Consider the following 15,022-nt stretch of genomic DNA (forward strand, 5'->3'; position numbering starts at 1 on the left):
ATCAGTTGCCATCCTGGGCTGACAATGGAATATTACTCAGCCATAGAAAGAAACGAAATTGAGTTATTTGTAGTGAGGTAGATGGACCTAGAGTCTGTCATACAGAGTGAAGTAAGTCCGAAAGAGAAAAACAAATACCGTATGCTAACACATATATATGGAATCTAAAAAAAAAAAAAAAGGTACTGATGAACCTAGTGGCAGGGCAGGAATAAAGACACAGACATAGAGAATGGACTTGGGGGGGGAGGGGGAAGCTGGGGTGAAGTGAGAGTAGCATCGACACACACACACACACACACACACACACACACACACACACACACACTATATATATATATATATATATATATATATATATATATATATATATATATAGCTAGTGGGAAGCAGCCGCATAGCACAGGGAGATCAGCTCCGTGCTTTGGGAAACCTAGAGGGGTGGGATAGGGAGGGCGGAGGGAGGCTAAAGAGGGAGGGGATATGGGGATTTATGTATGCGTGTGGCTGATTCACTTTGTTGTACAACAGAAACTAACACAGTACTGTGAAGCAGTTATACTCCAATAAAGATGTATTAAAACACAAAAACAAAAAACAATCCTGGGCCAAGGAGGAACTGTACTGGGCGCTCTTGGGAGTACCACGGTCCTTGCTCTCAGCTGGGAAGGAACAGGGAGAAGCTGAGGAGGGATGGAGCGAGAGACCCAGAGATAGGATGAGAGAGGGGCAGCAAGAAGAGAAAGAATTCGCAGCAAAATAGAACTCGCGCCTGACGCAGGCCCTCTTGTCACTGTCCATTACTTGGACCTGGATCGAATTATTTTCTTTCGAAATTTTATTATTTCCAACACTAACCGTGCGACGCTCGCCGGCGGGGCGGCGGGATCACCCCCTCCCTAACTCTGCTTCCCTCCACATCCCACTCCTGACCCCGCCCGGCGATTGGTCTGCTGGACCCGGGGCCGTCGCGGATTGGAGCTCGCCGGCCGGGTCTGCGGGGTTTAAAGAGGGGGGCGGGGGCGCGCTGCCCAGCCGCGCTGCTGTCCTCGCCGCGCGCCCGTCGTGCAGCTGGGCTCGCTGCGTCTCGTGGCTTCCCGCCTCCTCCAGCATCCCGCATCTCGCCGTCGCAGGCCAACGGCTCGCCAGCGCGGGAGAAGGAGGGCCGGGTCAGGCGCCGTCGAGCCCGGGCGCGGGCACAGCTAGTGAGGGGAGAGGCGCAGGGACTCCAGGGCGGCCACGATGGTGGCCACATTCCTGCAGATAGTGGGTTTCGTCACGAGCTTCGTGGGTTGGATCGGCATCATCGTCACCACGTCCACCAATGACTGGGTGGTGACCTGCGGCTACACTATCCCCACCTGCCGCAAGCTGGACGAGCTGGGCTCCAAGGGGCTGTGGGCCGACTGCGTCCTGGCCACGGGGCTATACCACTGCAAGCCCCTGGTGGACATCCTCATCCTGCCGGGTAAGGACCCTGCCTTGCAAGTGGCTGTCCTAAATAAACCCTTTCCTTCCGGGCAGACGGGGGAGGGGAGCATTAGGCAGCGTTCACAGAATCATCTGGGGGCTTGAAGACTTTGGGGCATCTTTTGACACCTTCAGTCCTACTTTGTTGAGGAGGAATTAGGTAGCCCTGAACTTAACCTCTCTCAGCCTCAGTTTTCTTATCTGGAATTTGGGATGACAGTGGTGGCCACTGGCCGAGTCACCCTGAGAAGGTAATGAACTGAGACATAGACACATAGTTGAAACTCCCTACATATTAATTACCGTAGCCTCACCTGCCGCGTGCTCCCACTGTGGGTGGATCAGAAGTACTTCATCCCCTGGCCTCCTCCTTCAGGCGCCCCGCTTTCCCTGTTAGAATCCACCCGAAGAGGCTGGAGGAGGAAAGAGAGAAACAAAAGCATTCCAGCTATCCGAACAGGCGCAGGCTGAGTTTCCCAGTCCTTGTGGGACGGCCGAGGTGTCCTGGCCAAGTTAGGGCCCTCCTACCTGCGCCCAGTCGGTTCCCACAGGCCCCGGGGCCTGTCCCATTTCCCCTACCCCTTGCCCCCGCAGTGAAGGGCGTCGGTCCTCGGGCCTGCCGAGATTCCCCTCCCAGTCTCCGCACCCTGGGGTCAGAGAGGGAAGAACGGGCGCCCCTGGGAGGGCCCACTCACCTTGGGAAAAGGAGCAACTCCGCGGGTCGCCCCCTCCCCTACGGCTGTGCCTCAGAGTGGGGAGGGGAGGGAAGAGTTGCCTAGTTTCCACCTTCCCCGGTGCCAGCCGGTGCCGAATCTTAACTTGCTGCCCCGTTGAAAAATTCTGGGCAAGTTTCAATTCAGATTTAAACCTCGAGCCAGTTGGATGCCCCTTCGGAGCCCCTTCAGGTTTTCTGCTCGGTATCTTGGCTTATCCCGGCCCAGGCCTAAGCACGACTGTCTCGCTAGCCTTTGAGGATGGTGCGCCTTTAAAGGCCTATCCCGGTTTCCTTAACAAGTGGAGTAACTGGGCGGTCGGCCGGAGTAACTGGCCCCCGAGGCCGCCAGTCTGGGAGACTTTGGCTTTGGCCTTCTGCTGGATGAGCTTTTCTCTCCCGAAGACTGTCCCTCTTTAAGCCTCACCTGAAGTGCTTCCTATTTCCAGGTCCTTGTAGTCGGAATCTATCCGCCCTTCCTCCTTGCCACCCTGGTATTTGACCCCTATCCCCGTCAGTGCACGTTTTGACTCTTCTGTGCCTTGTTTGTGAGTCAAGTTCTCCTAGCACATTTTAAATTCCTCAAAGATATAGATAGCATCCTACCCTCTTTGCATCTTCCCCTGCACCGGGCACTGCCCCCAACACACAGCAGGTGCGCACAGTGCATGCCAGTCCTGCCCTCCATTTTGGGCTTTCAGAATGACAGAGGTCTGGGGAACCCAGATGTGGACCCACCTTCAGTTAAAGCTGCCGTTGGTCGACCTGGATCAGACTCTGGGATGCAGTGCTCACAATCTGAGTGATTTGGGACAAGTTCCTAACCTCTATGAACCCCAGTCGTCTTCTTTTAAAAATTAAAATGAAACCAACCCCCTATCTTTCAGAGTTGTTTTGGGGATTAAATGAGATGAGAAATGTAAGCCTCCTTAGATGTAGCAGAGGCTCCGTAAATGGTAGCTATATTTTTTATTAAAAGCCGGGCATGGTATTTTTAAGAATCCGACTTGAAGCATAAAATTACTCTCTGCTTCCTTCCTCCTGAAATTAAGTTTGCTGAGCATTCAGTGACAAGTGGTTTGTTTTTAGAGAACATAGACCATCCTACAGATGGAGTACACTTTAGGGAGGGCCTAATCCTTCCTGTGGTCCCCTCCCTCACACTGTAGGTGGGGACAGGGACAGATCTCAGTCTCCATCTTTAGATTCTCAAATGTGGCCTGGACACCTAGCATGTTCACAGACCGTGCCATGAATTTCAGAATCCGGGTGGCTAGCTGACTCTCCTTTATGTCAGCCCTGGTTCTCTGACCAGTCGCAGGGGCTTAGGGCTGAGGTCAGAGGTCTTGCCTCAGACCTCCTGTGGCTCCTATCTGGGGGTCTTCAAGTCAACAGATACTTGATTGATTTATTACCCTTAATTCAGAAGAAACTGAGTTGGGCAATTGCTGGGAGCGTGCCCTTGTGGAGTCGAATTTTGGCAAAACACAACTTGCTAAGAGGCAATCTTGCGGTCGGGTCTTGGTGCACGGGTAGGCTGGTCACATTTGGTGTGAGGGTCCTGCCACATGAGGCAGAAGCTGGGGCTTGTTTTTGGGTTTGCCATTAACTCTGCTTCCCCCAGGTCATTAGCTCTACTTTCCTCTGAGTCAAGAGGGAGAGTTATAACTCCCCCACCCCCTTTTTTGAAAGAGGGAGAGTGTTTTAGTGAGAAACGATACATTTAAGTGTGTCATATTCTCCCAGCATCTTGTCAGATTTATTTTACATAAATATTGCACATATTATAATCTGTTTCTTAATAAAGTAGTTACCTGGCATTTTATTTGACAGTATAAAGTTCAGGTAGCTTTGCTCCACTCTTATTATTCAACTCGTTAATTCCTTCATTCATAATTGTATGTTTACATCATCTGTTGTGGGCACTGTGTTAACTCCATGAAGACCAAGGCAGGTGTCTGTCTTCTAGGAATCCCTGGGGCTGGAGAGATGCCTTTATGGAAAATGGACCATTGTGGAAGCATGCCCAGGGCACAGTCGGGGAGGCAGGAGATGGAGCCTGACCATCTATAGGGGACAGGATTCATGAGCAAGCAGTATCTGGGGAGAGATCAAGAGAGGAAGCCTGAGTCTTAGCTTAGTCTAGTTAGGGCCACATACTGTTTATATACAATGTGAATTAAAAGCACATGATTAAGGGACAAAATCACCTAGTACACCTGGAGATAAAAGTACTGCCTTGACACAGAATAAAATTAGGAATACCAGTAATAATAGCTGACCCTTTTTGCAGTACTTAGCATACGCTAGGCACTGTTCTGAGCACTTCATGAATTAACGAATTTAATCTTAGTTGAATTCCATTGAAGAGATGTAGGTACCATTATTATTTTTACTCTGTAGGTGAGGAAAGTGTCAAGACACTTGCCCAAGGTCACACAGGTAGAACATATCAACAGCAGGCTGGGATCAACACAGACCATCACAGAAGAATTCTTCAAAGATTTGAATTTTAATCTGAATTTTTCACAAGGTGATGTAACAGTGTAATTGTACTCTTGGCCTCTTCATCTCGGAAGCTTGGATGAGTGGTCTAAACCAGGGATCCCCATTCAGTCTCTCCAGCCCCCAACCTTCCTTTTTTTTTGTCACTGAATCACGTTAAAAATTGAACATGCAAAGTGATCTTGGACAACATTTAACATATTATAAGTCCTGGAGTGGGACAAGAGGGAGGAAGAGGTAGATGGTGCTGGATTCCCATGAGGCAGGATTGAGGATCCACGGGGACCCATGGCCTAACCCACCCTGTCTGCACTCTTGTTCCCAGGCTACGTGCAGGCTTGCCGAGCCTTGATGATCGCTGCCTCAGTCCTGGGTCTGCCGGCCATTCTCCTGCTGCTGACCGTTCTCCCCTGCATCCGAACGGGCCATGAGCCTGGCGTGGCCAAGTACAGGCGGGCCCAGCTGGCTGGCGTCATGCTCATTCTTGTGGGTAAGACAGCTTTCTGTAGAGCACCCCAACTCCCAGCGAACCTGAAGAGTCTCGGGTCTTGCTGCTGCTTCATCGAGTTCAAGAGACGTGTGCAAGGAAGGCATGTGAATCCACTGGGGGAAAAGCCCCCCACAATGTGTATCCCTTTATGTTTCTTGGTCGGTTGATGCAGAGGGATAAGTAATGTCTGTGGGAATCACTGAACATAAAAGTAAGTTAAGGGACTTCCCTGGCTGTCCAGTGGTCAGGGCTCTGCACGTCCACTGCAGGGGGTGCAGGTTTGATCCCTGGTCCGGGAACTGAGATCCCACAGGCCGTTCGGTGCTGCCAAGGAAAAAAAGAGTTAAAGAAAACAAACAAAAAGGATTTTGAGGGTGTGCCTAAGAGAGAGAACAGAAGGCAGAAGAGTTACAGGGCAGATCTCCACTCAGGCCTCATGATAAAAATCCCTTTTTGGAAACACCTGTGTCCAGGTCCCACTGCAGGTCCATTGAGTCAGAATTTCTGGGCATTAGACCAGGCAAAGATATTTTTTGAAAGCTTCCCAGGTGACTCTTGAGTGCAACCAGAATTGAGAACTTCAGTTAACATATAAAGAAAGACCAGAGAAAGAGGAGGGCAAGATAAAAGTAAGATGCTGAGGGTGGTAGATCACCAGGTGATGATTCCATCTTTTATTCAGTAAGCATTCACTGAGCACCCGCTGAGTGCTGGGCAGTATGGTAGGCACTGGGGATACTGGAGAAAAGAAGATAGTCTGTGCTTTGAGTGTACTTGGACATCTTGATGTACTTGGTATACTTGCTCATCTAAAAAAGGTACACAGGCTGTGCACACACATAGGAAGGCAGATTGATCAGATTGGAGGAGTTTTCCAGAGCAGAGGGCCCTGGCGATGAATTTTGAGAGCTGGATAGAAGGTGATCAGGTCATGGATTGGAGAGAGGGACAGCTCAGGCCGAAGACACGCCATGTGCTTGTTCAGTGTTCCTGATTACACCTGCACACGAGGGTCTTGATTTAACAGCCTAGGGAGGGTCCTTCTAGCTCTACTCTCTGACATGCATTTTAAGAACAGCAGCTCTTGTTGCCAAGTGTCCCGAGACATTGTGAGGAGACATTGGTTTGGATATGAGTTCGATATATATCATGTTCTCCTGGGACAGGAAATTCCCATCCCCAAACTGGTATCAGACCATGTGTTTGAGGGGGAAAGGTAAGGAGCCAGGGTTCTGTGTGGATCAGTGCCACTTAATGACGGTCACCCACAGTGACACTGGTGAGGTGAGGAGACATGAGGCATAGGGGTGAGGTTTCCCTTGATTGCAAAGGGTTGGAGGTTTTTAGAGCCTTGTGAAGGCACGGAGAATGCAGAGGAGGGGCTTGCGTGTGCATGTGCATGTGCGTATGTGTGTGTGTGTGTGTGTGTGTGCGTGTGTGTGTGTTAATAGGAGTGAAAAGACCAGAAAACCTCTGTAATTTCCAGAGAAGAATTTGGGCGTGGACATTTTGGTTCCCGCTACAAAGAATTTGTGTGGGAGTGCCACACGGAACACAAAATCAGCATCATGTGCTTCAATCAACTCACAGCATCCTTCCTTGTAGTGCTTTTCGACGGCCAGATCTTTGCATCTGAACTCCCTTTCCAGTAGGTTGACAAAAGCTCTACAATTAAACTGGTTTGCAGAATCCAGATGAAACCCTTCTCATCCTAGATATTTGCGGTTGTTTGTAACTTTCCTCACATTCTTACAGAAGCCCCAGAAGGCTTTCTCGTTAGCTCTGAGGATCCCCAAACCAAAGGATGGGTCCGTTGTGTTGAGTGTTCATCTTTAGAAATCCTAGCCTTCCATATGAGAGTCACAGAATATCCACAAGTAAGAGAATACATGAGAAAACCCCAAACCCAAACCCCGTAGAAAATAAAGATATTAAAGCAAAGTCACAGAGACAAATTGGTATTTAAAAACCCCCTGAAAACAACTTAATTGTCCAGTTGAATATAATGATTATTAAAAAATAACAACCCGTCGTTTGAAACTTCCTAGACGAATTAAATACTGTTTTTCTTCATCTTTTTCAAGTGGGTTGGTGGATGCAGACAGAATCATAGAGAGGAGAGTGAGAGGGGTGGGCAGGTATGGGTGTGAGCTCCTCAGTCCTTGTTTGCTGCCCAGAGGGAGACGATGGAGGGGGCATTGAGTGATCTGACACCCCTTCCCCCAGGGAGGCTGCCCCTTGCCCTCTTGTAGCCTTGCATCTCCAGTGGTACTTGCGTCCTCTTTGATGGCTCCTGTCCGGATTTGTTTCTCAGTGGGTCGCGGCTTGCCTTTGGGTTGGATGTTGTTTAGACTGGAACAAGCTCCCTTGCTTGCTAGATCTGGAAATGTAAAGCTCATTGTCTCAAGTGTGGTACCTGCTGGCCTCCCCTAGGTCTCCTCGGCAGGGAGCCCATGTGCCTTGTTTCCCCTGCTGGGCAGTGGGTGGGAGGAACAAGAGAGAGTGAAGCCTCCCTTTGTGTGGCTCAGGATGGGCTTCTGTCCTAGGGGTCACCAGAGGTGCTCCAGTTGAGGTGTGGTCCCCTTCCAACGGGGGCCAGGCACACTGGGGTGTGGGAGCCTGGGAACCGGAAACAGTGTCAAAGCTAATCTTGGGATGAAAACTCTAAGCACTTTTAATGAAAATCAGTTCTTCCTGACTCTGAAAACCTTTATTTTTCAGAAAGCTTAAACAAAATTATGTCTGTGGTACAACAGCTTATCTTCTCAGGAGTCTGAGTTCAGTGTTGTGAGGATTTGGTTCCTGCTGTGGGGGAAGGAATGGGAGCCTGAAACTGCCAACTTCTTAAGCTAGATGAGTAGTTCAAGGCGCAGTGGGCGCCTCAGATCCAGGATGGAGCAGAGGCAAATCTAATTCTAACCTATGGCTTTTCAAGAACCCCTGCTGAGGCAGGAGGTATCTATGCCCTGGGATGCTGCATCTTATCGTGTGGAGTCAGACCAACTGTACTAAATCTTGGACCTACCGCTTTCTAGCTGTGTGAATGGGGCCAGTTACTTAATGTCTCTGAGGCTTTATATAAAATGGGGACATACTGCCTACTTCTGAGGTTGGTAAGAATAGTGAAATGATGTATGCAAGTTATTTAACGTGCATGGTGTCTGGCACCTAGTAGGTGCTCAACAACTGGTTGCTACCTTATAGATGTTGTTGTTTAGAGGAAATAGAGAGCTAACCTAGAAGGTAACTGGGTATTCCTTCCATCACATCTAATTTCTGCAGGGTCATCTCCACATGTGAAACTGGTAAGGAGAGATGACGAGCTGTTCCTGGAAACACCAGGTCACATCCTGGTCTAATGGAAATATTTTCTTTGCTTACTTTGTAAAAACCAGAGTGTAGGGATCAATAGTTTGAGTTTTGGACTTATTCCATTATGAAAAGTCATGATAAGCTACCCAACTGAAAATGCTCAAGCTTAGTTCTGATTCAGTCTACTTCTCATCTCACTATAAGTTACAAAGTCCTTGATTTGGGTGTTTATTGGGGAGATGGGGTAGGGAATGGAAGGAAAGGAAATGTATTTTCCTTACTAAGTGGAATCCTTCGTCTTCTCTCCTCCTTTTCAAAAGTATGGCCTCAGGAATCCAATATTTGTATTGGAAAAAAGTTTTCAAAAGTATGGCCTCAGGAATCCAATATTTGTATTGGAAAAAAATTTGCAACTTGGAACTTATAGGCTAATAATGAAAGTGCCGTAAAGTAAAGGGTATATGCAAATGTGGGAAAAATTGAGCTTGTCACACACAGAGAATCGGATGTCCTAGGGGGATTGGGAATCCTTGGGTGTGAAATAAACAGTGATGCCCTTAATCCCGGAGTACTGAGATAATAGAAAAAGTCTTCTTTCAAACTCATTAACTTTACACAAAGTTCCTAATCTAAATCAAATTTCATGTGGGTAGAAGAAAGGATGTAGCATCTTAGTATGGTTGTGGCTTAAAATGACCTTATTAGTAAAATTGGAGGAATTAACTGCTTTATGGGGTCTTTCCTGTCTCTAACTTCAGTGTTTTTTAAAAACTTAACAAATAACCACGAAGCTGGCTTTTAAAAAAGGTTGTAGGAAAAAAGAGATAACGATGTGTGGAATAGAAATAAAGGGGAAAAAGGGCTGAAAGCCCGCCAGGAAAATAATGTACTCAGATATTCCATTGACTTGATGATTGTTGTAAACATTAGATCTTCATAAAAGTCATTGCATAGAGGCCTGTGTCCTCTGGCGGCTGTTTTCTTAAGTCAAACTTTATACAGTGACAAATGGAAAAAGGAAAGACGAAACATTTTGTGGTTTCAAATTATAAGGAAACAACAAATACGTATGACTCCAACCAACAGCTGGTTAGAAATCTGATTACTTGCTGTCTTGAGTTAACCGGCTTCTTTGTGAAAAGCTAAAGAGAATTGCTAGTTAGATCATATGAGATAATAGCATCAATTGCGGAAGATGGCGTTCGGTGCACTGTAAAATGTTAAATGGAAGGGGATTTTAAAAAAAGGTGTTGTGGAAAATTTGAAGCATACGCAAAAGTAGAGGCTAGTGTAATGAACCCAAACTCATTCCCAATAATGATCAACTCACCTTCAATCTGCTTCGTCTCTGTACGTCTACTTTTCTCCCAGTCCCCAGATTTTTTGGAAGCAAATCTCAGATATCAGATCAAGGGAGATTTTTTCCAGTATTACTAATGTAAGTCAGAGTAATTTAAGTTATTTTAATGCAAATATTGCTTTGTGCTGTAAGCGATGCCTTTAAAAGTTGTTTCAATGCTTAGTACTGAAAGTGACGAAGCCTGAAAACAGAGGTGCTCATTGGAGGAAGGAAGAAATGTCAGGGTCTGCTGCTCTTCTGTCCTTCTGGGCTTCTTTGTCTGTCTGTCCTTCTCTCTCTCTCTCTAAGTTGTTACCTCCAAAGCCAAACACACCTGTACCAATTTTATTTAACTTCATCACATTTATTTAACTCCATGTATTACCCTGTGTCATCTAATCCCTAAATAGATGAAAAGCTACACTTACATTTCATTTTTGCTCTTAAACTGCCTTCCCCAGTATTTTCTGTGTTTGGCTACATCAAGATCATTGCTAACTTTTAATAAGGGTATTTCCTATCAACTAAAGAACTGATTGTATTAAATTATTTGAAATTTATCCAAAAGGGCAAACAATTTTATTCTATGAGGAGCAAGGATTTCTGCTTGTGAGAGGACCAAGTCCAGATGAATCTATATCTACACTGTGAAGCCTTCTTCTCCCCTTCTCCTTCTTTTGTTTTTTCAGATCAAGATATCCCTAATTTTCACTTTCTAGTCCCCCACAAGTGGCAGAATTTTTTTCCTCTTGTGCAGTTAATTATTGCATCTTCTGAAGTTAGAAGAGGAGGAACAAATTGAAAAATCTAAGTGTTAAAATTCCCCGTCCTGGGCTTCCCTGGTGGCGCAGTGGTTGAGAGTCCGCCTGCCGATGCAGGGGACGCGGGCTCGTGCCTGGTCCGGGAGGATCCCACATGCCACGGAGCGGCTGGGCCTGTGAGCCATGGCCGCTGAGCCTGCGCGTCCGGAGCCTGTGCTCCGCAACGGGAGAGGCCACAACAGTGAGAGGCCCGCGTACCGCAAAAAAAAAAAAAAAAAAAAAAAATTCCCCCGTCCTATTTTTAAGACTTAATTTTAAAATAAATTCTGGTGACATAAAAAGAAATGAAAATTCCCTTTACCTTCCTTCAATGCTCTTTACCTTATGGGTAACTGTGACTTTTTAAGAAAAACATTTTCTTTATTTTCCCCAAATATGGAGAGAATCATTACAAACTCTTTGTATGTGTGTGTGTGTCTGCAAATAGCAATAATTCTAGCAGGCCTCCTATGTCTTTAAGAAAGCCAAAAATTACTGCCAGTTCTATTAATGTGTCACATCTTTCAGCTGAGTATGATATGACTTGCATTTTTAACTTTACTGATTAAAACTAGTAAATCAGTAAATCTCCTTTCCCTTCAAACCATGCTGAAATTGAGTAAACTTCTTTTTTTAGTTTTTAAACATTCTTCGTTGTGAGTTCAGTTGAAGGTCACAGTGAACCTCTCATTCCCTTTATGTTGTGTGGCAGTCTGTCATCTTCTAGTGGTTTTTGATGTGGTCCATCTTTGAGAGCCACAGGAATTCCACCCAGGGTTCAATTATCTACTAGGAAATAAAGAGCCTGCTGGTGCTCATTTGCTTTGTTTTGCATGGACTGTAAAAGAAGGACATCTTTAATGAGGTAAATCATGAGCTTGTAGCTTTGAGTGTGTTAAAGTCACATTCAAGTTTTATAATTTTGGAAGTCAGTTTTGGTGTGGATGAGGTGGAGAATAGACTGGAAATGAATCTACCTCTCATCTCTCCATCTGTCTGTCCATCCATCCACCCATTCACTCACCCAGTCCTATAAGTTCATTATTTAAATGTTCAGACATTTTAATGATTTTTCCTTTTTCTGGTGAATTATATAGGAATGAAATCTAACAAAATCTCTAAAACATTCAAAATCAAGAGTGATAATTACTTTTGAATAGCGAGGCTGATTCTTTCCCTACGTGAAGATAACCTTTGCTTAGGAAAAGGGAAAGAATTCAGTGAAATTAGAGGCAAACTTTAAATCTTATTCTATAAAATCTAAACCAACTTGCAAGTTAAGTGAGGTTTAAATGAAATGTGGAGAATGCTTTTGTTTGTGTGTGTGTGTGTGTGTGTGTGTGTGTGTGTGTGGTATATATACATACAAAGTAATTGAAAAACATAAAACTTAATTTGAACCATAACCTGTTTTGAATCCAGTTAATAGTTTATAGGAAAGATCAATTGGATTGAACCAAATCAACTGGGAATCAAATCTTTTTTTTTTCCCTATGGAATTCGGCTTTTCCCTCCCCACCTTTCCCTCTGATCAAGCTTGGGTGTTTGGAAGCCCTTGCTAGGTTGCTGTTTTTGCCCATATCAGAACGAATGCCCCTTTTTGGCATCTAGGGGTGTGTAGCTGGATTGTGTCTTGATATGAAGAATCTAGAGCAATTCTTTCTGGCTCAAACACTCTAGAAAAAGCTTGTGCCCCTTTCATGATACAGAAAAGGCTTTTCTCTGTGCCTCACTGAGAGTATAACTATGACAATAGCCAAGCAGTTCTCCAAGAGTACCAGATTTGGAACCTGTGGCCAGAGGAAGAGAAAGAAAAAAATTGTATCTTAAGTATTCAAAGCCCTGCATTGGAAAGGGAAGGTTCCATCAACCAGATCAACTGGTGTTCTTGAGAATACTCTATTCACAGAAGGAAAATACATCTTCTTATGGTATCGCATATAAAACTATTACAGAAGCTGGCATGATGGTGCTTTACTCTTTAAGTGAAGCTATTAACATATGGACAGATTTTAGCTTCTTAGATAATCTATCAATATATAAACTGCTTAAATATATGAATAGTTCACAGTTAACGGAATGAATTTAGGCTGTTAGAAAGCCAGTTGGAGCAATTCAAAGCCCCCAAGTTCACTTTCTTACTTCTGACTTCCACTTGGGATCTATACTTTTTTAGGACAGGAATCACATCTATTTATATATATCTATACACACCTTGTGGGGATGGGCTTACAGTGTTGTCAACAAAACCCTATGTTACAATCTACACAAGTGCAATGAGATAGTCTAAAAGGTCTTTCAAAATGCGTAAGACTTAAATCTTTTCTTCAGTTTAGAACTAATGTACAGGGCTGTTAGATTTGAGTGCTATGTTAAAGAAAAATTACATTGTTTTCTCTGTGGGCATAGAAGTAAGTTAGAAAATTACTCTGTATAAGCAGAAAAAAGCTTGCTGAGTTGAAAGTGACAAGGGTACCCCTTGTAGCAAACAGTGCAATGCCCTGCCGTGAACGTATCAAAGGCTTTATGACTAACAATTAGAAACATTATTATTATTATTACTTTTTGGTCTGTCAACTTTCATGTGCCATCTCAACCTACATCTTTAACTAAAATTTCTGTGCTGCTGTAGTTGTGAGAGATCAGATGATACCAAAAGAAGAATGGAGTTACTTTGTCTAGAGCATTGTTATGTAGTACGTTAGCCACTAGCTACATGTGTTCATTTAAACTAATTAAAATTCAAAATTTGGTTTTCAGTCTCACTACCCTCATAAGAAATGTTCAATAGCCCATGTAGCTTGTAGCTACCCTATTTGACTTGCTAGTGTAGAGGTTTAAAATGTTTTTTCAAGTCTTTATAGGCTCCTGCCTGCCCTGTTTTGTTACTTTGCTTGGGAGGAGGGGAAGCACTAAATGATGTAGAGGCTATTTCTTATGGTGATGACATTTGTTGTGATGGGTCACAACCCTTGAATGGGTAGCTTCTTTTACTCTGAGAAGTGTTCATGTGTGTATGGAGATTTTGTGACTGTGAAACAGCACAATACAAACTCAGACTCTTAGCCGATACTCCGCTGAGGTCTGGCAGTATTCACCACAGCAAGAGAATTTTCATAGCTTCTTCTGGTCTTTGTACTATGAATTGACCAAACTGAAAGAATAGAGTGGAAATTGGAGTGGGCACTGTCTTGTTTCTCATTTTTGAATAGCTCAGGTCATCCAGTCATTCAACTGGTATACACTGAGCACATACTCTGTGCTTTGTACTGAGCTAAACTCTGACTTTACAAACATAAGACATGGGCCCTGCCTTCAAGGAACTCAGAACTTGGAATGGGAAGTAGACATGTAAAGAGATAATTATAATGCAATTAGGTACGTGTAAGAGTAGAATTATAATTATAGGTATATAAAGTCAAGATATATAAATAAATACAAATACATATTTTTTGGACTTAAATGATTTATTTTTAGGTTTTTACATCAGAGTTCTTTTGTCTCCACCACCTGTTGAAAAAATTAGGACCTAGCAGTTTGGTACAAGCTTTTGATCAGCTTATTCCATAGATTCAAACCTTTAAGTTCTGATTGCCCCTGCGGGAGCAGAGCTGAGTGTATTGAGTTTTTGGAGTTGGTTGGAAGCCAGGGGGGTGTGTATGTGGAGTGAAGGGGAGCCTGCCCGCTGCTGGTGTGTGATGGGGATGCCCAGTCACAGCCCTCTCCATGTCTCCCCAGCTCTCTGTGCCATGGTCGCCACCATCTGGTTTCCTGTGTGCGCCCACCGTGAGACCACCATCGTGAGCTTTGGCTACTCCCTGTACGCGGGCTGGATCGGTGCTGTGCTGTGCCTTGTGGGTGGCTGTGTCATCATCTGCTGCGCCGGAGATGCCCAGTCGTTTGGTGAAAACCGTTTCTACTACTCTTCGGGCTCCAGTTCCCCCACTCATGCCAAGAGCGCCCATGTATAAGAGAGCTACCAGCCTGCCCATGGAGGTGCTATAGATGCTGGGCCCATGGCCCTAGGTTTGCTTGCCACAGTGAGGGGGTGGGAAGCCCACTCCTCTGCCAGGCTCCAAAGCCAACGGTCTAGAAAAGCATCCTGTCTGGCATTTTGTAGTCTTAACACCTCCTCTCCTTTTGTTGCCTTAAGAGAAATCTTTAGCTCAGATGCCACACATTTTTTCCATGGTTTTGCCCACTATTAGCTCTTTTCTGGGCATTCCTTTGTCATATATATATATATATATATATATATATATACACACACACACACACACACACACACACACACATATATATGGGAAAAAAAATTTCCCCCTCTCTTTAACTTTTAAATATCTTGCAAACATTGCTGAGTTGGGTGTGGGGAGAGAAATAAAAGACACTTTCAA

The 15,022-nt window shown here is 45.0% G+C and overlaps 1 protein-coding gene across 1 annotated transcript; it reads left to right on the plus strand.

Moving 5' to 3' along the window:
- Positions 1 to 1,242: 1,242 nt before the first annotated feature.
- CLDN11 (claudin 11) lies at positions 1,243 to 14,619 on the plus strand. Its single transcript, XM_060149225.1, has 3 exons — positions 1,243 to 1,468; positions 5,013 to 5,177; positions 14,367 to 14,619. Exons 1-3 carry the CDS (start codon positions 1,243 to 1,245, stop codon positions 14,597 to 14,599), a joined length of 624 nt encoding a protein of 207 aa, XP_060005208.1. The 3' UTR covers positions 14,600 to 14,619.
- The last annotated feature ends 403 nt before the right edge of the window (positions 14,620 to 15,022 follow it).

This window comes from Lagenorhynchus albirostris, chromosome 5, assembly GCF_949774975.1.
Source record: "Lagenorhynchus albirostris chromosome 5, mLagAlb1.1, whole genome shotgun sequence".
Classification (NCBI taxonomy): domain Eukaryota; kingdom Metazoa; phylum Chordata; class Mammalia; order Artiodactyla; family Delphinidae; genus Lagenorhynchus; species Lagenorhynchus albirostris.

Excerpts from the sequence above, each read along its gene's own strand:
- CLDN11 (XM_060149225.1), top strand. The coding sequence starts at position 1,243 with ATGGTGGCCACATTCCTGCAGATAGTGGGTTTCGTCACGAGCTTCGTG. Across the intron at positions 1,469-5,012 it reads GGACATCCTCATCCTGCCGG|GCTACGTGCAGGCTTGCCGA; the intron begins GTAAGGACCCTG and ends TCTTGTTCCCAG. Across the intron at positions 5,178-14,366 it reads CGTCATGCTCATTCTTGTGG|CTCTCTGTGCCATGGTCGCC; the intron begins GTAAGACAGCTT and ends ATGTCTCCCCAG.